Raw genomic sequence first — 26,396 nt, 5'->3', positions numbered from 1 at the left:
CCCAGTTACAACAAACCCACCCCATGGATTGTGTTATTTTATGTATCATTCACATTTGCATAACACACACCCAATGGACAGCCTTTGGAAATTCTAAAAATATAAAAACATAAGTACGTATCACCCTTCCCTAATGGCTGGGAACCAGCATTATTACAAGCCAGCAATTAGTAGTCAAACCATGCCCATCATCCCAGCCCGATCTTAAATAAACTTCTCTATTAATCACCTCCTACAAACAAGCACCCAGGCCTCAACGGGACCTTGTGTTCACAGGACAGCATGCAGCCAATTTGGTTTCTGTCAAACTGAAGTAGATAGCATATTGCAGGGTGGAAGGTACTCAACTAAAGACACCCTGAACCTCCTGCTCTTTCAAAGTTCAAATCAGATAGTTTATCTGAATTATTCCAGTTGATCTCGGATGAGATGGTGCCTGGGGAGATGAAAGACAGATTGCTCTTAGATACGGAAGACCCAGAATAGGGTTTCTTCGATTAAAATCAACACCTTAAGTTGCACTCTTAAAATTTGGCAGCATTCCTGGCTGCCAGCAAGAGGGAAAGTGTACAGAAGTGATTTCTGTTGAGGGGATTTGTAGAGCCGCTAAGAGGTTGAAAATTATTTCCACATATGCTATGTACGATAACACAAAATCATCAGAGCACCTTATATTTATATACAGCAGGGAACCGATTACCCAAACAAAATCGGGAGGGAGGTTAATTCATATGAACGAGAGTTGGGTAACTGAACAAGATGTATGGCTAGTTCAGTCGGATGCCTGCCTGATCCCAATTGGTTTGCCATTCATTATCCAAATACCCACATTCACATGTGGTGTTGAGAAGGCATCTGTATTGCTGTTACAAAGACCAGAATCCAGAGGAAAAGAATGAGGAAATTACACCACTTGTGAATGTGAGGAGCAGCCAACATGACCAGGTTTGGATCCACACAACACCATCTTGGGAATCATCTACCACTGATCACAGGAGAGCCATCAGCAGGTTTGCAGAAGGAATAGGTACCAGTTAATAAATTCTTTTATTTATCATATTTAGTCAGCTCTTACTGTGTACAGAGCACTGTACTAAGCACTTAGAAAGCAATAAAGCAATATACAGCCATAAAGAGAGATAATCCCTGCCCACAATGAGATCCTAGGCACCTTCCCGAGTTTGCTGGGGCTTTTAGTGCTGAGTTCCTCTGGGAATAAAGCTTATCATCACAACCATCATTTCACCATATCACCACAACCATCATTTCACCATACTTTTGCCAACTTCCCTGTGTCTCTATGGTCTCTGGGATCCCCGCTTCACATCTCCCAAGTCGGCAGGATTAATAAGTCAATCAATTGGTGGTACTTACTGAGTGCTTACTATGAGCAGAGTACTGTACTAAGCACTTGGGAGAGTACAAAAGAATTAGCAGACACTTACCCTGCCCATTATAAGTTTACAGTCTAGAGGAGGGTATGGACATTAATACAAATAATTTATAATATATAATTTAACGATATGTACCTAGGTGCCACGGGACTAGGGGTGGGCTGAATATCTAATGTCCAAAGGTCACAAATCCAAAGGATGCAAGGCAATGGCTGTGGCTGGCTTAAACCTGGTGTGGGCAGGGATTATCTCTCTCTATTGCTGAACTGTATTTTCCAGGTGCTTAGTACAGTGCTCTGCACATAGTAAGCACTCAATAAATACAATTGAATGAATGAATGAATAATCCCTCCCCAAACCCTGCCCCACTCCAAAATCCAGGGATGTCCTAGAATGATGATGATGATGGCATTTGTTAAGTGTTTACTATGTGCCAAGCACTGTTCTAAATGCTGGGGCAGATACAAGGTAATCAGATTGTCCTACATGGGGCTCACAGTCTTAATCGCCATTTTAAAGGTGAGGTAACTGAGGCCCAGAGAAGTTACGTGACTTGCCCAAGGTCACACAGCTGACAAGTGGTGGAGCCTAGAAGTGATGGTGAACTTTCAGATTTGATGGCATCTAGAGCTGGGAGAGAGGTCTAACCAACTAGAGAACACCTCCAAATTCTGAAACAGGTAAAAAAAAAATAAAAAATCTTGTCCCCTCCTTAATTAGGTGGTAATTATAATAATAATGATGGCATTTGTTAAGCACTTACTATGTGCCACTGAGCCACCCTGCTTCTCAATAATAGTAATAATAATAATAATGATGGAATTTGTAAAGTGTTTACTATGTGTCAAGCACTGTTCTAAGAGCTGGGGGAGATACAAGTAATCAGGTTGTCCCATGTGGGGCTCACAGTCTTAATTCCCATTTTACAGATGAGGTAACTGAGGTGCAGAGAAGGTAAGTGACTTGCCCAAATTTGCACAGTTGACAAGTGGCAGAGCCAGGATTAGAACCTACCAACCTCTGACTCCCAAGCCTGGGCTCTTGGTGACATTTTTTAAGTGCTTACTATGTGTCAAGCATTGTTCTAAGCGCTGGGGTGGATACAAAGGAATCAGGTTGGACACAGTCTCTGTCCCATTTGGGGCTCACTGCCTTAATCTCCATTTTACAGATGAGGTAATTGAGGCACAGAGAAATTAAGTGACTTGCCCAAGGTCACAGAGCAGACAAGTGGCAGCGTAGGATTAGAACTCAGGTCCTTCTGACTCCCAGGCCCGTGCTCTATCCACTAGATCATGCTCCTTCCCTGAAGGTCACAAAAGGATACAGTTAGCAGAATATTACTTTCAGTCAATCTTCTTTTAAAGGGATGCAAAGGGAGATTAAACTCTATTCGGACATGGTTTTCTTGTTTAACTTTCCTTTCATTCCTATGGTATCGGCCTCAGACCACTTTTGTTAATCCTTGGAAGTTTGACGGCAGTGTAGGTCAGAGAGCTGTCTATTGAGTCATGTCACATTTCAGACTAGATTTGTGACTTTTCTAGAGAAGCAGCATGGCTCAGTGGAAAGAGCCTGGGCTTCGGAATCAGAGGTCATGAGTTCGACTCCCGGCTCTGCCACTTGTCAGCTGTGTGACTGTAGGCAAGTCACTTAACTTCTCTGGGCCTCAGTTCCCTCATCTGTAAAATAGGGATTAAAAGTGTGTGAGCCCCACGTGGGACAACCTGATTACCCTGTATCTCCCCCAGCGCTTAGAACAGTGCTCGGCACCTAGTAAGCGCTTAACAAATACCAACATTATTATTACTTTTCAGATGAGTGGGATAATGATCCTTGAATCTAAGTTTTTAAATGCTAACCAAGAGATCCCTGAAAGAACTCAGGATCTAAATTCCCTTTTAAACTCATCATTGTGTACTGCCGTGACCTGGCCGTAATTCCACAAACTATTCCACTAGTAGGGACATCAGGGATACTTTCTCGTTGTCCAATTAACTCTCATTGGAACATTGGCTCGCCGGCATATTTTATTTTTATTTACTTAGTGCAGCCTAGTCTGTATTGTAGATGATGCATTTGAGGCAATGTGTATGCACCTAAAATCCCATTTCCTTTAACAAACCTTTCTAATAAATAAGTAGCAACCTAAAACAAAGAATTATAACTCTCTCAGCATTAAATAGGCAAAGCAACTGCTGCAGAAATGCATTGTTTAGAATAAAAATTTCCAGTTAGGCATCTGAAATATTAATTCAATTTCATAGTTAACAGTCTTACTCTGGCAATTTTCTGATTTCTCCCAATTTCAATATTCAGGTTTGAAATGTGGCCTATTAAAGTACAAATTCAGTGGGACAGACTTTAAATGGACCAGTCCATAATCGGGTCACCCTGTGTGTTTTTTTCATGGGAATGTAAATTAAGGCCCACAGAGTTGTCTTTGAATGGTTTCCCAGTGGATCAGGGAGACCCTGCAGTCTCTGTGATCAATATTCCAGAGCGGAAAATATTTCTCATTTCAAAAACCTAGGGCCATCAAGTTTGGCAATTCAAATGGAGATTTTTAAAAGTTAAGGGGGCAAGATCATTAGCTGAAACAAGGCACATTTCTTTCCAAAGAGATGAAGACAATTAAAAATTGCCTTGGAATGATTTTGCAGTGACGGAGTCAGGCCCTCAAGCAAATGAAATTTGGCAGGCCTGCGGAACCAGGAAGGCTCTTCCCAACCACTAAAGGATGGAGAAAGTCACTGTGCTTTGTTCTGCCTGATTTCAGCCTCAGAGTATTCACTGAGCAGAACATGTGAAGGGGACTCGCTCGCCCTTTGAGGTTAAAATAGACTACTACATCAGGCAACCTCAAGCATCTAGCTGTGTTTCCTCCCATTTAAAAGTAGATCGATTTTCTCTGCATTTTGTTATGGGCTCACGCTTCGGAGTTACAGGCAGCAGCATTTCGACTGGGTTGATTTTGGTTGTCTGCATCCAAGGGGAACGTGAAACTCATTAAGTAACCCCTGGGTTCCAATGTGACTGTGACTGAACACAGACCGCTGACTACCAACAAATTCATTTCTATTTCATTTTAGATACAGAAGCAATATGGTCTAGAGGATAAAGCATAGCCTGGGGGCCAGAAAGACCTAGGTTCTGACACTTGTCTCCTATGTGACTTTGGGTAAGTCACTTAACTTCTCTGTGCCTCAGTTACCTCATCTGCAAAATGGGGATTAAGACTGTGAGCCCTAGGTGGAACAGGGTCTGTGTATAACCCAATTTGCTTGTAACTACCCCAGTGTTTATTACAGTGCTTGGCACATAGTAAGTGCTTAAATGCCACAATTATTATTATTATCTTAAACTGAACTTTTAGTATGGATTCTCTAAAACTTATGAAGATGAAATTCACCCCAGTAGAGAAGCAGTGTGACCAAGTGGATACAGCATGAGCCTGGGAGTCATAAGGGTCTGGGTTCTAATTGTGGCTCTGTCAGTTTTCTGCTATGTAACCTTGGGCAAGTCACTTAACTTCTCTGTGCCTCAACTTGCTCAGCTGCAAAATGGGGATTAAGACTGTAAGCCCCATGTGAGACAAGGACTGTGTCCAACCCGACTTGCTTGTATCCACCCCAGCACTTAGAACAGTGCCTGACACATAATAAGTGCTAAACAAATTCCATAATTATTATTACTGAATCAATAACAAAATGATAACTGGGAAGTCCAGACTCAAAGGTTCTGCCATTTGAATGTCATGGTTCCCAGACCTCTGTTCCTAGCATGCTCTGAGTACTGTGGACCTTGTTGACTTAGGCTGTTGATTGTGTTCTAGAGCTCTCTCTCGTCTTGTCTTATTCTGTTGCCTCTGACCCACAGTGTCCTCAAACGTTATTGAAATCACATCTCCCAGAGGTCTTCCCTGGCAAAGCCCTCTTTTTTCCTGCTTCTCCCACTACCTTCTGTGTCACCCTGATTTGCTCCCTTTGTTCTTCCTCTCTCCCAGCCCCACAGCACTTATGTACATATCTGTAATTTATTTATTTATATTAACGCCTGCCTCCGTCCTCCCCCGCTTCAGACTGTAAGCTCATTGTGGGCAGGTAATGTGCCTGTTTATTGTTATATTGGACTCTCCCATGCACTTAATACAGTAGTCTGCACATAGTAAGTGCTCAATTAATATGATAGAATGAATGAATAAAAAAACTATTACTATTATCACTATTACTATCATTCAAGATTGAGCTTGCAGGACTGCCAAGTGGGCTCTTGGGCTGATATCACTTTACTGGTTTTAATGGTATTAATTATTATTTAATGGTAAGTGCTTATTATGTGCCAGACACTGTACTAAGCACTGGGGTAGATACAAGCTAATTAGATTGGACACAGTCCATGTCACACATGGGGCTCACAGACTTAATCCCCATTTTAAAGAAGAGGTAACTGAGGTCTAGAGAAGTGAAGTGATTTGCTAAGGTCTCACAGCAGACAAGTGGCAGAGAAAAGATTACAACCCAGGTCCTCCTGACTCCCAAGCCCATGCTCTATCCACGAGGCCATATTGTATCACCTGTGAAAAAGGTTCAAATCAAAGGATGAATCCTTTAAGGGAGGTACTGAAGACAAAAACAGGCCTCTAGAGTGTAAACTTGTGTGGGCAGGGATGATGTCTACTAACTCTGTTGTGCTGTACTCTCCCAAGCATTTGACTGATTGATAAAGATGCAGCTCAAGGCCCTGAATAAGACTCTGCCTGGATGGACACAAGATTAGAGCCACAGTGAAGCAGAAGAATTTTATCATTTTAATCCTGAGAGGTCAGAATCCAGCACTTATTCCAGTCCTTGAATCCTACCTCTCAGGATAATGGCTTTCAAACTCTAGACCAAGGACAACAGCAATAATGACAATAATTGATTGCCAACCAAGGGTAATGCACTGTGCTCAGTACTTGGGCAAGTACAATTTCAATCAATCAAACAATGGCATTTACTGAGTAGCATCGTAATAAGCACTGGGCGAGTGCAATACAACAGAATAGGTAGACACATTCTACCCACAGCAAGCTTACAACCTAGAGGTAGAGGCAGAATTTCTAACAAACATCAGTGGACATGCACATGAGACTGTATCACAGCGACTATGCCTTGTCCCAGTGTCCAGCAGAAGGACATGGATCATTCTGGTCTAATCGTTAGATGGCACAATGTAGGGCACCATACTTTTCACCCATAATTAGGCTCCGCAATGAAAAATTAAAATAGAAAAGTGACTTTTCAAATAAAATATTTTGTCTAGAAAGATTATTAGACTGGGAATTACGGTATACCACTGGTATTGCTCTTTCACAAAGCAAATATTTGTGCAACAGAAATTTTAATTATTTCAAAAATCAAGGGACAAAAAAGTCACCTTTGAATTAAATGGATTAAAATGCTCTTAGATCTCATTTCAACAGCAGAAATGAAGACAGCTCCCATACCAACATCCTGATGACTGAGGAAAGTAGGGAAGGAAATACAAATATTCTCTCATCCTGTTCCTCTTTCTGACCAATGATGATATCATTCAAAGGTTTTCTGTTTTTTGTTTTTTTTTTGTGTGTGAACAGAACTGATGACTTGATAGGAATCAGAATTCTGGGGCATTCATTTTAAAAAGGCATATGAAACTATTGTGAGCTAGGACGTGCATGTGACTTGGAACTAAGCTGTATTCTAATGTTTTGATTTTATTCTCCTAAGGTTCCTCTTTATCCAGTATAGCCCAGAGCATGAACACACACAAAGAAAAATCAGGGCACAGTCAACTTGACTTAAATCAAAGCCAAAGGGAAAAATGTTCTTCTCGCCATAATTTTCTTTCCAATTAAATACTGACATTTTTGGGTTCGGCTCCCTCTGTGCTTACTAAGTGGACAAAGGTTTAGTCTACTTGGCGTTCAGAAACATTTTTTTCACAGAAACTTTCTAAAGTTTCTGAAGAAGCAGTATGACCCAGTGGAAAGATCATGGGCCGAGAGACAGAGGCCTGGGTTCTAATCCTGACTCCTTCATGTGACCTGACTTCTCTGTGCCTCAGTTGCCTCATCTATAAAATTGGGTGTGAGCCCCTAGACTGAGACCTTTGCTGGGTAGGGATTGTCTCTATCTGTTGCCAAATTGTACTTTTCAAGCACTTAGTACTGTGCTCTGCACATAGTAAATGCTCAATAAATATGATTGAATGAATGAATGAAGCACTTAGTGTGCTACCTGGCACATAGTAAGCCCTACAAACACACACACACACACACAAAAGTTCCAGAAATAGACACTGCAAGAGGACACACTTTTTTATGGTATTTGTTACATGTTTATTGTGTGCCTTTGCACTGTACTCAGGTTGTGGTAGATACAAACTAAAAACATATTGAGGTTACATCTTCTCTAAGAGGTCTTGCCCATTTAAGTCCTCATTTCCCCAGCTCGCTCTCCCTTCCGTGTTGTCTCTGCACTTGGATCTGTAACCTTTGAATATTTGATATTTATTCCACTCCCAACCCCACAGCACTTTGTACATATCTGTCACTTACATATTATACTTTATAAGTATAACTCTGGACTGTTACCTCATTATAAGCAGGGAACATATCTGCTAATTCTGTTGTACTGTACTCTCCTAAGCACTTAGTACAGTGCTCTGCACATAGTAAGCTCTCAGTAATTACTATTGTTTGATTGATTCCCAAATCTATCTCTCCAGCTCTGATCTCACTCCCTGGCAGTCTCACATTTCCTCCTGTTTTCAGGACATATTTAAATTTAACATGTCCAAAAAAGACCTCCTAATCTTCCCGTCCAAACTCTGTCCTCCCACCAACTTTCCTGTCAATGTAGAAAAGACCACTATCCTCTCTATCTCACCAGTCTACAACCTTGGGATTATCTTTGACTCATCTCTCTCATTCAATGCACACAGTCAGTTAACCAAATAATGTTGGTTCTTTCTTCATAATATCTACAATATTTGCCTCTTTCTCTCCATCCAAACTGCTACCTCACTGGTCCAAGCACTTATATCCTCCCTAAACTATTTTCTCAGCCTTCTTGCTGACCTCTATGCCTTTAAGTTCTCCTCACTCCAGTCCTTACCTTCATCCTGCTGCCCAGATTTTTTTTCTAAAAAAAAAAAATGTCTACTTATCCTTATTCCTCAAAATAAGGTTTTCATGGTTTTAATGGTTGCCCTTCCATTTCAGTATTAACCAGAAGCTCCTTACCATTAACTTTAAGACACTCAATCAGCTCTCCTTTCTACTTAACCTCACTTATCTCCCACAACAACCTAGGCAATACACTTCGCTCCTACAATCGCAAACTGCTCAATGAACCTTAGTGTTGTCACTTTTCATTCATTCATTCATTCAATCTTTTTTATTGAGGGCTTGCTATGTGCAGAGCACTATACTAAGTGCTTGGAAACTACAATTCCACAACAAAGAGAGACAATCCCAGCCCACAATGGGCTCACAGTCTAAAACGGGGGAGACAGACATCAAAACAAGTAAACAGGCAACCTCTGAACCCTGGCCTAATCTTCCTTAAGCCTGGAACTTCCTCCCACTTAATATCTGACAGACCACTACTCTCTCCATCTTTAAAGCCTTGCCAAAATCAAACCTCCTCCAAGAGGACTTCCCTGACTAACCCTTTAGTTCTCCAACTATTCACCCTTCCTTCTGCATCACCTATGCACTTGAATCCATACTCCTTAAGCACTTATGATTCTCTCCTCACCCCAGCATCATATCACCCTTAAGCACTCAGCTCATCTTCAGCTCCAGAGAACTTGCGTATATAATCTTACACTCTGCCCTTTTCCCCTAAACGTAATAAATTTTAAAATCTGTCTCCCCTCACGGGACTTTAAGCTCCTTGAGGATAGCAATCGTATCGTATCTTCTAACTCTACTGCACTGAAATCTCTCTCCCATGTGCTTAGTACAATGCTCTGCATAAAGTAAACTCTCAAGAAATACCACTGATTAATTGTGAAATATCTATAAAATTGTGTCCATTTGCTACACTCTGAACATTGATTCAGATGTAAACAAATAGAAGTTACCTAGAATTCTTTAGAGAAATGGGTATGAGAATTAATTCTTAAAAGTAACATGACATTAATTTTCCTCTAATGAGGGATGGAGTCCTGAGAGGTAAAGTAGCAGAAGACATTAAAATACAGGTAAGGGACACTCCACAGTGAAGTCAAATAGATACTACTCAATTTTCAATAAGGGCCACTGCTGGGAGGAAAAGGTCAAATGGTTTGTATTCATCACAACTGCTCTCCTTCTCTTTTCTCCGAGCTTCCAATTTTCCAATCATATATATCAAATGCACTACATAATAGCTGACTTACTGCATTGGAAAGGGAGTTATCTTCCAATCCTCTAACCGACAAATGCCTTCCAACCTCTTATTCCAGAGATACAAAAGAGAGGAAGAGCAATGGAACAGTCTTGGTGAAAGAGAGAAAGGGAGGGAGGGAGAAAGAGAAGGAGAGAGAAAACCAAAAAACAAACCCAAAACTGAGCAGCCTAAGTCAAACAAAACAGGCAGGTGGATAATTCAGATTGTGAATCCCTCAAAAATCCCATTAGAATTTACTCTTATTAACCACAAGCCTACTTGTAAGCTTTGTCTAACAAAGAACAAATCTTGTGATATGAATGTCCAATGGGCATCGCTGCAGAATGAACTGTGCTATTAGCCATTAGGCCTCCTTCAATATATAGGATGGGATAAGCTCTATAACCAACTTCTTGCTTCAATTTCTCCAACTTTTTCTTACCTGATGGGTGCTCCTTTGGCCTGGGCTGGTCTCAGTAAGACAGTTATTGTGGTGGCTGTTTCATTGAGAGATGCATCAACTCCTTCATAGTCTGGTAGAGTGGGGGCTGATTGAGATTTAAAATGGGACAAAAAAGAGAGAGACTTAAATCAATTAACACAAGCATGCCAGAGTTCAGGAAGCACGGAGGCAATAAATGCTTCACTCCAAAAATAAATTAAAATCCATTCAGGACTTAATGACCCAGCAGTACATTTGGGGAAGCTGTTCAACAGCAAACACCAATCTTTAGGTAACACGATAGTGAAGGGGATGTGTTAGCTGTAAATATGGTGCTGGTTTAAAACTAAAAATTTAGGAGAAGGCAGTCTGGCAAGGGTTGGGGGAGCAGGGAAATTATTCTGCATGCAAAAGCAAGATTCAATCCCTGGCACTCGGTGGTGTGGTCTGCAGTGTCCTCAAGCAGAACTCATCACTGCAGGACCCAATATCATATATGAACAGGAGGAAAGGAGTGTTAAATTACATCCTGAGTGGACCAATGGCAGATAATTCCAGGTAGAGTTAGACTAGCCTTCCTGAATTTCCTTGCGAAATCCTCAAAACTCACTGACTCTACCATCTCTCTCATGAATTTAACTCTGGTTCCCTTATTGGTCTTAAACTGACAGGAACAATTACTCCCCTTCTAGACTGTTAGCTCATTGTGAGCAGGGAATGTGTTTGTTAAATAGCTATATTGTACTCTCCCAAGAACTTAATACAGTGCTCTGCACACAGTAAGTGCTCAGTGAATACAACTGACTGACTCTAAGACGTGCAATGTCCATCTGGAGATGATTTTCAATGGAAAGATTCAAAGGGCTCTGTGCAATAATTGAAATGGCACAGTGAAGTGGAAAAAACTCCAGGTCTAGGAGACCAAAAAAACAAAAGCAAAACCTCAAATCCAACTATGCCACTATTGTGTCCAACCCAATTTACTTGAATCCACCCAAGTGTTTAATACAGTGCCTGACAAATAGTAAGCACTTAACATGGCCTAGTGGATACAGCAAGGGCCTGGGAGTCAGAAGGTCATGGGTTGTAATCCTGGCTCTGCCACTTATCTGCTGTGTGACCTTGGCAAGTCACTTAACTTTTCCGGGCCTCAGTTCCCACATCTGTAAAATAGGGATTAAGATGGTGAGCCCTGTGTGGGACAGGGACTGTGTCCAACCCAATTATCTTGTATCTACCCCAGCACTTACAACAATGCCTGGCACATAGTAAATGCTTAACAAATACCATAATAAGAAGAATAATAACAATAACATTATTACTTGCTGGGTTGACTTTCTTCAGGTCTCTTAACATCTCTGTGGCATCATTGCCTATTTTGAAAAATGGCAGTGACAGAACCTGACCCTCTTCTTTTCACAAGGGTGCAGTGATAATCCATGAGAATAAACATGAAAGTGAAAGGATTGATGGCATTCTTGCTGTCATTATTCAATGAGTGAACTGGATCTGTTCACTAAGTCAATCTCTGACGCTCTACACAGTACAAAGTGACTGAGAACAGAGACTACGGTATCCACCATGAGGTATACTTCAAATACCTTCTCAGGGTCTGTTTGCATATTATACACAAAGCAGCACATATTGCGCTCAATCCTCCCCTTTTACATCTTTAAGGACCACAGACATGATAGGAGTCACCGTAATGGAGCTGTTATAACCTTGGTATATCATGCTCTGTGTGATTTGCCCATACTGGGGGAGAATGGGATCCATAATAATCAACAACTCTCAGAGGTATGGTGAAACTAAATTAACATTTGTAATGAACTTTGAAAACGGATCCTTTCTTGTAGTAGTAACAGCAGCAGTATTCACTGAGTATGACTGTGGGCCAATTCTCTTGGGAAGTACAAAACAAACCAGTGACACATTCCTTGCCAAATGGGGAAAAAAAAATCCTTAGCAAATGAAGGGAACCGAGGAAAACCATCCAATAACTTGCTTGGAAAATATAACACCTTACATCTGGAGAGCACTTTTATTTTTCCCTAAGTACTTTTATTTGATTCATTCTCATTTTAGCCTCATAAAATCCCTGGGGTAGGACAGAGGAGAGTGTGGAAGGGGAGCAAGGTATTATCACCATTTCACAGGTGAGGATCCTGAGACCCAGAGTGACTAAGTGACTTACCCAAGGTGACACAGTAGGTCAGTGGCAAAGTTTAGAGCTAGGACCCATTCATTCATTCAATCATACTTACTGAATGCTTACTGTGTCAAGAGCCCTGTACTAAGCCCTTGGAAAGTACAATTCAGCAACAATTCAGGAACCCAAGTCTCCTAACACTCAGCCCCATTTTCTTTCCCCTAGAATACACCGCATTCCTGCAATAGTGCTCCTTAATGCTGTTTAACAGATTGGGCAACATTTCTTCCTATTGCTCAAGGACATAAGGCATGACACTTGACCTGCCTTCTGCTCAATACCTGAGATATTGGTTGTCACGTTGATGGCTGTGGCTGGCCCAAACCCTTTGACCGTACTGGCTCTTATGAAGAACTGATAGGTAGTGCCAGAGTGCAGATGTAGAAAGACATGATGGGTACTGTTCCAGAGATTCGACACTGTCTGGGGAGGCCCAGCCACAAGCACCGCAGGATCAAAGGACCTTATACTGCTGTAACTGACCTGTCAAAAAAAAAAATCCCATTAGATGTGGGCCCAAAATTGGCTATAATTCTTCAACATCCATTCTTGGATGGGGTAGACTTCCTGGAAGCTTTAACCTAGGAAATATCACATTACTGGTATGCATTTTTCCATTTCACTTTCCCACATCCTCATTTCCTTCTCTTCTTTAGCTTTCCATTTTATGGATATGGCTAGCAACAATCTCACCTACTTCAATACTTTTCAAGGAGCATAACATATTGACAAGTTAAAAGAAATCAATGATACTTGTTGAGCACAGTATAGTGCTTACTAAGGGCTAATTCCAAAGTATTCATTTAATTACTGATAATAATGCAGAGTAACAGCACTCAATTGTTTTGCTGTCTGTCTCCCCAGTTTAGAGCCCATTATTGGGCAGGGATTGTCTCTATCTGATGCCGAATTGTACATTCCAAGCGCTTATTACAGTGCTCTGCACATAGTAAGCGCTCAATAAATACAATTGAATGAATGAAATGAACAATTTCAGAACTGCAATAGCACTGGTTACTCCCAACAATACTTCTTCTAGTAATATCCTTTTCTACTTCCCTCAACTCAAATCTCACCACTCTTCTTCACCTCTCGTTCTACCTCCATTGGCTCCTCCCCTCCCACCCCAGTACCTCATATTGGGTGATGACACCATTTGGATCTAAAGGTTCCTTCCAATTCAAGAAGATCTTGTTTTCAAACGAAGTCCCTTTAAGAGATTTTACTGGTACAGGGCCAGGCACTACAAACAAATTGACATTGCATTAGAAATATACGTGTGGGCACAGAAATTGTACTTCAAATATGTGCTGGATGTAGTTAATCTAATTTTATAAGAACAATCCTCTAAAACTAAGAAAGTCACATGCATACCAATGAATATACACTGGTCATATCAAGATTCATAGAGAGGTTCTAAAGCAAATTTGTGTGCATCCACTTTAGATTATTCCCAAATGCAATTACATTATTTTTATTCAAGAGATTATTTCATTTTGTGGATTGGAATGAAAAATGCATTCTTGTTTTTCTAGGCTTCCTGGACTTCAGTAACATCAATATTATGCTTATCTGAAGAGTAGTAATGCATTTCTCTGAACTATGTGGATATCACGATGGAACCACAAAAAACTACGTAATCAAGACTTTCGGTATAATTAATTACAATAACAAGCCATATTTAGAATGCTTGAAATCAACAATCTCTTTCTTGTAAAACTGGGCTGTATCATCACTTGCTTTCTCTTGCCTATTATGCTTCTAACATTTTTAAAGCAGAGATTATAAAATAAAATTTAACACACCAAACATCTGTATTTCAAAATCTAAAATTATTTGTCAAAAAAAGTGTTCAGAAGGCCCGGCATCTATCTTCCAAATGAAATTACTCATCCCAAATTATGAGTTAAGTGGAGAATAAACAGTCCTGGGCACATGCACGTTTTAACAGACTATTCGTGATTGCCAATAATCAGGCTGATCTGTCTCCTGCTCTTATTCCCCAACTGAACAGTACTAGTCACACTCTCAATATTAGGCAATCAGAGATAGGGTAACTGGCAAGGAGCAGAGGCTTTGGGAAGATCACAGCACCAAAGGGGAGAAATGAAAATGGTACCAGGTGGCAAATCCACCAGTTCATCATGGGCCATTCCTCATAGGCCCACAGGACTGGTCATATATTGGTCTCAATCAGTTAGACTAACATCCACTGATAAAAAAAATCTCACCATCAACTGTGTCATCTCTGAAAGCAAAAGTAATAGAGTTTTGTGTTTGTCTGCATAGATAGAGAAAGCTATACAGTGATAGTCATAGACATAACACATGTAACATAATCATCATCTATAGCATTTCTTAAGCACTTATCATGTGCAGAGCATTGGACTAAACACTTGGGAGAGTGAAAGAAAACAGAGTTGGTAGACATAGTAGACATGTTCACTGTCCACAAGGAGCTCACAGTCTAGAGAAGCAGCATGGCTCAGTGGAAAGAGCACAGGCTTGGGAGTCAGAGGTCATGGGTTCAAATCCCGGATCCACCAGTTGTCAGCTGTGTGACTGTGGGGAAGTAACTTAACTTCTCTGTGCCTCAGTTACCTCATCTGTAAAATGGGGATGAAATCTGTGAGCCTCATGTGGGACAACCTGATTACCCTGTGTCTGCCCCAGTGCTTAGAACAGTGCTCTGCACGTAGTAAGCGCTTAACAAATACCAACATTATTATTATTAATAGAGGGGGACTATATATCCTTATCAATATGTAATCCATTGGGATAGCTCCATGATGTAATAAGATTGGCAATTTCATCTCAAAGACTATTTCTGCAACATGGATCTAATAGTTATCAATTACATGCAATGACAGTTTTTCTGCATAAAATCCAGTGCATGTGTGCATGCGCATGCATACATAGTATCAAATATAAGTGTGCAAATACACAATACTTGCTTTAGACACTTTTTATACATTTAATTCAAAATTCACCTGAAAATGATAGGTGCTCATTTTGATACCTGAAGTAAAACTGATCCTAACCTCTGAAATATTTTTTAAAATGTACACTCATCCTGCAACTCTGAAATTTTTAGAAGATAAACCATATATTTGCTTGAGTGTCTTTTTTAATTAGTTTTTTTTTTTAAATCCAAGATTTCAATGAATTTCATACACGACATTTTCTGGAGATTTATTTTCAAAGGATGCTGCAATTTTGTTAAGAGCAAAATAAATTAAAAATCCCCGGATCAAAGGAAGTGCTTTGCGCCGTCGCTAACAGCATCAAGAAATAGCAAGCAACCCATCACCATGGTGAGATTTATTTTAATCTACAAGGAGACCATGAATGATGTGCTAACCTCTGGGACAGGCAACATAATTTGGTACATTAATAATAAATTCACACAAGCAAAGATTCCAGCAAGTAAATAGATGAGACAACAACACTAAACTTCATAAGTCCTGTTCATCCATCTGTCAGCCTACGGCTTAGAAGTTAACCACGGGCCCCCATTGTTGGCATTGATTCACCATATGGCTGCAGATTGAGTAGTAGATAAAGGCCAGTGGGGCCTTGTGATCCCCACAGCCTCCCTCTGTGCTATTTGTAACAATAAGCGCCCACTGATTGATTTGTTGACACTGCCATGGGCACCATGCCATTTGTCAGCTGTGTGACTGTGGGCAAGTCACTTAACTTCTCTGTGGCTCAGTTACCTCACCTGTAAAATGGGGATTAACTGTGAGCCTCACGTGGGACAACTTGATTACCTTGTATCTACCCCAGAGCTTAGAACAGTGCTCTGCACATAGTAAGCGCTTAACAAATGCCAACATTATTATTATTATTCTGCACTATAGGAAAGTGGTTCTTATTCCTCTGCCTCGAATGAAGTGAACTGACTAGTCTGACTAAGGAATAATACTTTCCCTTCACCTGATTATCTGACAGAGGAGAGCCATGGGGAAGCTGGAAATGGTGGACAAATCTTTATACTCCACATATGCTTGCTCAGGTTGCCTTTACAGGACTTCTAACCTGGAAGCAGACGGATCTGATGGGCAGCTGCAGGGTAAGAGAAGACGAATCAATTATCTTCCCATGAAGAAGACGAATAAATAATGCTGGTATTAGTTAAGTGCTTACTACGTGCAGAGCACTGTTCTAAGCGCTGGGGTAGATACAGGGTAATCAGGCTGCCCCATGTGGGGTTCACAGTTTTAATCCCCATTTTACAGATGAGGGAACTGAGGAACAGAGAAGTTAAGTGACTTGCCCACAGTCACACAGCTGACAAGTGGCAGAGCGGGGATTCAAAGCATCATGCCTCTTTGGTCTCAAGGAAAGAATACAGGCCTGGGAGTCTGGGACCCTGGGTTCTAATCCTGGTTCCATCACTTGCCTGATGTGCAAATTGATTTAGTTCTCTGTGTCTTGGTTTCCTCATCTGTAAAATGGGAATTTACCTCCTAGAATGTGAGTCCCATGTGGGACAGGGACTGTGAGCCATCTGATTATCTTGAATATTCCTCAGTGCTTAGCACATAGTGAGAGCTAAAAATTATATTTATTATTATGATTGTTATTGCTATTACTGAGGCTCACTAAATACACTCAAATGCTGTTCTTAAGAAGGTTGTTGCCAAAGTTCTCCTTATCTCTGTTAAGCCTCTTTAAAGAAAAGTGTATCCCTCTAGCAATCTTGCAGCCAAGCTAATGCTTTATGGCTTAGACAAGAGTCAGAGAGAAAGCCAGCCATAAATTGCCTGGGACTAAAATCGTCAGCTTCTCTCATAGAAGGAGGAAAACTATTCCAGTACTTGGACAAACCTGTGGCTTGGTCACTGAAATGGACACTACGATTACCCTGTGACTGCTTGGGATATTTTGCTCGTCATGGGTAAAGGAATGTGTCTGCTAATTCTGTTGCATTTTACTCTCCTAAATACTTAATATAGTGCTCTGCACATAGTAAGGGCTCAATAACTACGCTTGATTGATACTGCTGAATATCACAACATCTTTTTCTCCTTCCCACTGAGGGTAATATACAGTCCCTTGGTGGCCTGAACAAGATACCTCCTCACCTAAAGTGTCCAACATTCTATCTGGAGTATATTTTCACTCTAGGAGAATTGGAAATAAGAAAATGAGGTAGATATAAGATCATCGGGTTGGACACAGACCCCACAGAGAAGCTAAGTGAAAATTTCCTAAGGTCACAACAGCAAGCATGTGACAAAGTCAGGATTAGAACCCAGGTCCTTTGACTTCCAGGCCTGTGCTCTTTCCATTAGACAACACTGCCTCCCATTTTACTGTACATCAAAGTATATGCCCCTTATGCATTTACTGACCTAATAGAATAATGCTGTGATGAGACACAAGTGCACTAAATTAAGAATACATACTATTTTAAAAGTAAATATTGCATGCAAGTTTTCCAACTTTTACATGGCTTAAGAAAACTGAAAAACATGACTGTATTTTTGCCAATTTGACATTCAATTTTTTATTTTTATAAAAAGCCTGAAATAAGAATCCATTAAAAAACTTCATACAAAAATGTTCTACCCTTGTAGTGGAGAAAAATGTGATAAATTAAATATAAATTTTACTTTAGGGTTTTGGTGGGAAATAATTCTAGCTTAGGCTCATGATTTATGGATTTCCACAAAATTCTTTTCTGAAAATTATACTCTTTTATTATATGGCTGATGATGTATTTTTCTATGTATGTAAGATGGCAATAATTCAGTATGGCAGACTTAATCAGAACGCCAGATCCATTGATCTAAGTTTAGAATGATGGACAATGACTTAGGTTTTCTCATTTTCTTAAAACATGACCATTAAGTGTCAATTTCTATATGTAGAAATAGTAGTTCATTTTGGATCAGCTGAAAATTTGTTCTTGAATTGAAAGCTGTTTTGGAAAACTTGGTAATTTTGTTCCTCTTAGACAAAACTGTATAACAAACTACCCAATGGTGCTAGTTGCATAGTAGTTTTTATTTGTTAAAACACTGAGTCCACTGTTGTGTAATTCAAAATGTAAACCAGAATTCTTCAAAGCAAGCATCCAAAGAGCAATTATGATTAGAGTGACCACATAGGAAGAACTTGCTCTTTCAGATTTATATGATTAATTCTTAAATTTTGGCCAGTTTAAGCTATAGTACAAATTTTTAAATCATTTTGTTTTTGAGCTAAAGCAATACAGTAATTTTCTCTTGTACATGAACCCACAATCCACCAGAAAATGGAGCATACTATAAATTCCAACTAAAAGTCTAATGATATTACAAAGTTGTGTGTGTGTGTGTGTGTGTGTGTGTGTGTGTGTGTGTGAAAGAGAGAGAGAGAGAGAAATACAGATAAATCATTGGGAAAAAAATACATATTTTCAAATGGGTGGTCAATAAAAATAAATTGACAATAGGAACAGACATATTTAACTGACTAAACAGAATTATATAAAATGAAGAAAATGACCAAAAAAAGTCTCCATTCTCAATGGTATCCAAATGATTGGCTGGAATTTAGGTACAAGTAGCTGCTTGAATTGTTTCTGTTCACTAAAGTATACTGTATTAGACCTGCTCCTAAAATGCACAGAGCAGAGCACTTTCTGCTGTTCGTTTTGGGCAGGACAGCTCAGTTTCTGCTTTCTGGTTTGGAAGGATAGAGATACTAGATAGACTGCGGAGAAAATGAATATTCAGAGAGAATGTATCCCCCCACATAAAACTTTCCAAATTGCCCACAAAATTTTTGGCCTGATTAGAATAATAACTAATAATAATAATAATAGTGTTGGCATTTGTTAAGCGCTTACTATGTTCAGAGCACTGTTCTAAGCGCTGGGATAGATACAGGATAATCAGGTCATCCCGCGTGAGGCTCACAGTTAATCCCCATTTTACAAATGAGGTAACTGAGGCACAGAGAAGTTAAGTGACTTGCACACAGTCACACATCTGATAAGTAGCAGAGCCCGGGAGTTGAACCCATGACCTCTGACTCTGAAGCCTAGGCTCTTTCCACTGAGCCACATATGGTATTTGTTAAGGCCTTAACTATGTGCCAGGCACTGTATTAAGTGGATACAAGCAGATTGGGTTAGACACAATCCCTATCCCAGCTGGGGCTCACAGTCTCAATCCCCATTTTACAGATGAAGTAACTGAGGCCCAGAGAAGTGAAGTGACTGACCCAAGGCCACACAGCAGAAAAGTGGCTGAGCCAGGATGAGACTCCCAGGATGGAGCTCAATCCACTTCATCTTCTTCTTATCATTATATTAGCTTATTATTATTAGCTTATTATTGTATTTACTCTTCCAAACCTTAGCACAGTGTTCTGCACACAGTAAGCACTCAATCAATACAATTGAATGAATGAATCTTTCCATTATTTTTCCTTCCTGGAGAATTAAAAAACAGCTATTTGCTCCAAGGGGCACTGGAGGATCAATGGATTTTTCGTACTAAATCTACCTTTTGCTGACTCATATGAGAAAGCTGATGAAGGTAACTGGAAAGGATCTGAGGAGTATCTGCCCTAAACCTCTCTCTAGACTTAATTCATTTCCATTTTAAGAAAAAGGAACAGAGTTCTCCAGAGTGCACTTTCTGAGCCTAACCAGAGCTGAAGCCATCTGAGTATCATTCCAAACTTAGTCACAAAATTGTTCCAGTCTAGAAATGATAATAATACTAACAGTATTTGCTAAGGGCTTACTATGTTCCGAGCACTGGGGTAGATACAAGGTAATCAGGTTGTCCCATGTGGGGCTCAAACTCTTAATTCCCATTTTACAAATGAGGTAACTGAGGCACAGAGAAGTAAAGTGACATGCCCAAAGTCACACAGCTAAGTGGTGGAGCTGGGATTAGAACCCACGACCTCTGACTCCCAAGTCCGTGCTGTTTCCACTAAGCCAAGCTGCTTTCTCCAGATCCCAGATCTGCGTCTCTTTTTTGGTCTCTTCCTGTCTCCCACCCCTAAACTGTACACCCACACTTTTGGAAAACCAATTTGCTCCCATGGTTTCAACTACCATCTCTATGCAGCTGTTTCCCCAATCTCCATCTCCGGTCCTGATCTCTCTCATTCTCTGCAGTCCCTGCCTTCAGGACATCTCTACTTGGATATCTCACTGACATCTCAAACCTAACATATCCAAAACAGAATTATGCATTTTTCCATGCAAACCCCATCCTCCCTGTGAATTTCTCATCACTGTAGAAATCACCACCATCCTCCATCTCCAAAGCCTGTAACCTTTGTGTTATCCTCAGCTCATCTCTCACATTCAGCCCACATATTCAATCTGTCCTTAAATCCTGTCAGTCCAACCTTTACAGCATCACTAAAATCTGCCTTTTCCTCTCCATCTACTACCACATTAATTCAAGCACTTATCCTACCTGACCTTGATTATAGCGCCTTCCTACTTTAGTCCATACTTCACTCTGCTGCCTAGATCATTTTTCTACAAAAGTGTTCAATCCATGTTTTCCCACTTATCCAGAACTTCCAGTGGTTACCCATCCACCCCTGCATCAACAGAAACTCCTTACCATCGGCTTTAAAGTTCTCAATCACCTCGGCCCCTCCTACCTTACTTCCTTGATTTTTCACTAATAATTGCGGTATTTAAGTGCTTACTATGTGCCAGGCAATGCAGTCCTCTCACTTTGCTCCTCTAATGCCAACTTACTCAATCTTGCTGCTGACCTCTCACCCATGTCCTGACTTTGGCCTGGAATGCTCTCTTCATATCCGACAGATGATCACAGTCCTCACCTTCAAAGCCTCATAAAAAAGCCTCCTCCAAGAGGTCTTCCCTAATAAAGCTCTAATTTCCTCTTCTTCCACTCCCTTCTGCATTACCCTTACACTTGGATTTGTGCCTTTTATTTATCCCTCTCTTAGTCCCATAGAACCGGTGCATATATCCATAATTAATTTATTTATATTGATGGTAGTTTTCCCCTCTAGACAGTAAGCTCACTGTGAGCAGAGATCGTATCTTCCACTTCTGTTATTTTGTACTCTAAGTTCTTAGTCCCTCTCAGAGTCACACCTGGAGAGTTTCCAGTACTCTACCAGTCTTGATTACAGAAGGGAGAGTCAAGCAGAGGTCTGACCATTCCATTCCTTGCTTGGGCTTTGACTAGCCAGTGGAAGGCAATCTTCCACAAGTCAAAATTCATCTGTGCTGGTCAGAAGCAGCATGGGAGAGAGCCAACTGTGGAGACAAGTTTACTGCACGGAAGGAGGCAATGGTAAACCAATATCGCATTTTGACCAAGAAAACTCTATGGACACACTACCCGAATGATTGCAAATGGAGGTGGGGTGTCCGTGGAAAAGATGTGTCCATAGCGTCACTATGGGTCGGAGACGCCTCGACGGCATAAGACAAGTCCTTAGTACAGTGCTCTGTACTAATGTACTTATGGGGATTAAGACCGTGAGCCCCACGTGGGACATTCTGATTACCTTATATCTACTCCGGTGCTTAGAACAGTGCTTGGCACATAGTAAAATGCTTAATAAATACCATAATCATCATCATCATTACCATCACAAAGTGATGCTAAATAATTACGATTGAATGATTAACCTGTGGGAAAATAGGAACCTTCAGACATAGAAGACATCCTGGTTGTTAACAGTCACTGTGGTAAATATGGTCACCATTGCAACATTTCAAGTAAAAACGACAAATCTTACTAGGCTATGACCTCATAAAAAGAGACGATTACTAATACTAGATTTGGAACAGTTTATTGGTATTCACCCAAACTTTTTGGTTGGATGAATATCTAATCTTACATAGACTAGATATATTCTTAATACCCACATATATTTTGACTACCATAGATTTGGTTTGCAATAGTTCCGGTATTTATTAATATTTCGTGGGCACTCACCCACCCTCTGGTTAAAGAACAGATCATTTCATCTGAAGTCTCTAGTTAATGCTTTTCAATTTCATTCAAATTAAAATTCATAAAGGATGATTGCTGAATCACTCAGTAAACATATGATGCTGTCCTTTATTTCTCCTCAAATAAGGCCAATAAGGTTGCCTTCTCATTAGGGACACTTTGAGAGAAGCTCTCAGGATACTGGGTTGCTGTTCACTCTCATTAAAAAGAGAAAAATAGAAATACCTCACAAAAAAAAAATCCTCAAGATAAATATTAAGGCAATGTACCAAGTAGGGGGACTATAAATCATGAAAATGTATTTGTGTGCTTACTAAATGTGTTTGGTTACTTATTTAGAAGAAGAGAAATCCATCTGTGAGGTCTGATTGAAAAATTAAACCCAATTTTTCTATTGCCCAATAATAAAATCCTTAATCTAAGCTTTATCACAGAACCAGTTTCCTGTAATATATTTCAGAACACAGACGACACTTTAAAATACGCTTCAATTGGCATCTGGTTTAAAGATGCAGCTTCTTTCAGGAAAGACTAGATTGGTTTTAGATCTAATTTATAAGTTTTAGTTTCAAGAAAAATAGCACAATGTTCCCCTCTTTTCTTCAAAGCAAGGTGCACAGTCCTCTAGCCTGTGAGCTTGTTGTGAAAAAGGAATGTGTCTTCAAATTCTGTTATAATGTTCTCTTCCAAGCAGTTAATAGGGTACACTGCCCACAGTAAGTGCTCAGTAAATACAGCCGATTGATTGATACATACCATCTTCATCTGTTTGAATAATTGTCTCCTCGCTCTCCTTTCTTCCTTCGGGATTGGTAAGAATCATCTTGAGGCTGACGTTGGTATAAGGCGGCAGATGATTCACAACATGCTGGGGTGCTTTGGGATCCATGTCCAAACAGTCAGCCTTGCTCTCGTTGGGACGCCGGAAGTAATGGTAACAGATGGTGACGTTGAACGTGTGGCAGCGCGTGATGTTGTAGCCCAACGATTCCCAATCCACTGCAATGCGCCTCGCCTGAATCTCGGCAATCTTCAACGTTTTGGGAGTTCTCATGGGCTCTGAAAAAAACCAACAAAGATGCAGACCGTGACGTGAGCATTTCCACATAAACACATCATGGACTTATAAATGTCAAACCATGAGAAGGATCTGTCACGAGCCAACCCTTCACTGTCACTTTCCTTATTAAAATGATCCCTAGAGCCTTTTTGTTTTTATTCCTTTCTGTCTGGCCTCTTCCTTTCCGTTCCAATCAATCTCAAAGATGTATCAATAACAGAAGGGAAGGTGATAAATAAAAGTATTTGAGGACACAGGAAGAAGATTCAGAAAGAGACTACGAAGTTGCTTCCGCTGGAGCACCTGGAATTTTCCCTGCTTTTCTTCTGTTATTAAGTAAGTAAATTAGCTAATGTATCATAATGGGAAAGAGTCAACATATACTGCATTGTGATTTATCATGCCACTGTGCTACACCGTATACTAATTACACTAATTGTGGTACTAAACTATCACTTACAAAAATGATGCAGATATTAATTAACATTTATTATTTTGGTAATGATGCTGTTCATCAAAGCAAGAAGCTGGAGAAAAAGTGAGGAGGACACTTTGAGATGTTTAGGTGGACCTCTGCCTCTTAGCACTCCCCATCATGGAGGCAGGGTGTGTGTGTGTGGAAGTTAGTGGTGGATGATCATTGTTTCATCCTCGAGCCCACCTGTTCAGATAAATTTTCACTTGAGTAGAAAATACTGGCATCAATTCATCACTCTTTCCCCCAAGGCATTTATGCCTCATGCAAGGCTAACTTTATAATGGCCTAACTCAATTAAAATGATTACACAACGAAAGGCATGACCATGACGACGTTTATCAGCGGGTCCCTAGAAATAACCCAAGGGAACCAAAATGAATCTGAACATGTTAGCTTGCTCAAAAACTCCTAGTTACCCTTGAAACTTGTGGCGCTCACTCCAAGTGAGAGCTTAAATGAAGAAAAAAAAATCTGTGAAACTTTCCCTGGTCCAGGTCTAGCTTTCCCAATTTCACCTTTAAATTGTGAATCTCAGTGAGGCAAAGCTAATTAGGATATGCCCAGATGGCAAGACCACATTGGGATTGCAATTCAATGCAGTTCATATAGAGTCTTGGAGACAAGAGTGGCCATTTAATTTAAAACATCAACAAGACTTAAAAGTAAACATGCAAAAATATCTCTCAAAGATAATCTGATTGGATTTTAGCACTGCCAGTATCTACATTTTCAGCAGCCTTATGTCCAGTTCTCTTTTCCCACTGTTCTCAATAGACTGGGTAAAAAAAAAAGACAATCTCTTCTCTAAAAGTTGAGAACGCTTTGTTTGAATTCTTCCCAGCCTGGAGCAAGGAACAGTGGGAGTTCTGAGGGCTTGGGAGGTGAAGTGATAAAGTGTCAGCCAGTTTCCTGGGCAGCAGGCTTTGGCAGTGCAGTGTAAGGAACCCAGCTGTGGTCTCATGGCACTGATAGGGTTTGAGTCCTTTTACAGCTTGTCCATCAGATGAGTGTTCGCTATCACTCTAACAATGTCCCAACCAAAAAACATATTGGAAACACACAATATGGCAAAATTTAGAATATAATGGAAAATAACGGAATGTAGCCAATCAGTTTTGACCCCAGTAACAGCTGAGGAGGATAATGCAAAGCAGATTTCATACACTTGAACCTTTTAAAGCAAAATATAAAGCGGTTTGTCATTATACTTCAGACCACAGTTCCAGTCCCAGCTCCGCCACTGACTATAGTGTGACCTTGGACAAGTCTTTTATCGTCTCTAGGCCTCAGTTTCCTCATCTATACAATGGGGATGAGACATCTTCTCTTGCAACCTCTCAGATTCTCAGCCTCGAATGGGACAAAGATGCTGATTATCCATTACCTTAGCGTTTAACACCAAACAAGTGTATAATAAATGTCATATTTATTTTGGGTACATCCAGGCCCAACACAGAGCACCTGAGTTGGAAAGGAGATCAGGCAATCTTCGGGTGGAGGGGGAGTCTCCCAAACTTGCAGGGATTCAAATATCTTGACAACTGTGGATAAAGCTGTTAAAAAAACTGAATGGCTCACATCTTCATAGATTTAATTATTGATGGAGGCTTAAAATCCATGAATAAATTACCTTCCTTTAAAGAAGAAAATAGTCAGTTTGTTAAAACATGTGTTTGCATTTCACAATGTAATAATCTAACACAATGGAAGAATAAGGAATGTTTTGGGCAATTTTCTCAGGGAGGCTGTCAAATTTCGTCCTCTTCCCCCTCCCTCCCACCATCTTACATCTTCATCCTTCTCTCTGGTCATATCATCATCATTCTACTGAAATATCCAGTTAGACACTTCTCTGCATACTAATTCTGCTTTAAAAGGCAAGCTGGGCATGTAACACATTGTGAGCACTCATTCTGAATGCTTAAGCTTGGCATTTTGGAGAATCAACTAAAGCCTCTTCTATTCACTAGGGATGGACAGTACCCAGGGGATTGGGGTTCGGGACCCTGAATTAGAATTTGGATTTGATGCCTTAAAAGCCCACAATATGCCCCAACTGTGGACTACAACCCAAATACTCTAAAGGGCTTATTTTGTGTAAGACATTGCTTCGCTAATAACTTTTCAAGAATATTTTTGTTTTCCTCTGCAGCCCGTATTTTTTGGCAAACAATTGTCAGAGTATTAGTAAAGACTCTTTTATCCTTTTGTCAGATAGCAAAGGAAGAGAGATGACAGTGGGATCTAGCCTTGGCGAAGGAAAAGCCACTTTTTCTGCAAGGCTGAGATGGTAATTACAGTCTGCAGTCACTCAGGGACTGGGGTAAATACTGCCAACTGTTCCAGTGGAGCTAAAATAAATCTTGACACCACATAATTTTGGTCTTGCTTCAAAGCAATGTTCACCTAATGATTACTAGAGGCCAAAATCAAGGGAATTCTGCTTTCG

At 40.3% G+C, this 26,396-nt stretch overlaps 1 protein-coding gene across 11 annotated transcripts in view; it reads right to left on the bottom strand.

The window, feature by feature from the left end:
• The window catches only part of PTPRK (protein tyrosine phosphatase receptor type K), a 614,361-nt gene that overhangs the window by 108,152 nt on the left and 479,813 nt on the right, over positions 1-26,396 (bottom strand). For all 11 annotated transcript variants that reach the window (XM_029054054.2, XM_029054062.2, XM_029054075.2 and 8 more), the window contains exons 8-11: positions 23,166-23,468; positions 13,578-13,687; positions 12,726-12,927; positions 10,236-10,341 (exon numbers count right to left, since the gene is read on the bottom strand). In XM_029054054.2, the coding sequence (XP_028909887.1) occupies positions 10,236-10,341; positions 12,726-12,927; positions 13,578-13,687; positions 23,166-23,468 (721 nt within the window). The remainder of the gene's footprint in view (positions 1-10,235; positions 10,342-12,725; positions 12,928-13,577; positions 13,688-23,165; positions 23,469-26,396) is intronic.

Source organism: Ornithorhynchus anatinus, chromosome 2 (genome assembly GCF_004115215.2).
Source record: "Ornithorhynchus anatinus isolate Pmale09 chromosome 2, mOrnAna1.pri.v4, whole genome shotgun sequence".
In the NCBI taxonomy this organism is placed as follows: domain Eukaryota; kingdom Metazoa; phylum Chordata; class Mammalia; order Monotremata; family Ornithorhynchidae; genus Ornithorhynchus; species Ornithorhynchus anatinus.
The sequence above is the reverse complement of the archived record's forward strand: the minus strand, read 5'-3'. Positions and strand labels throughout refer to the sequence as shown.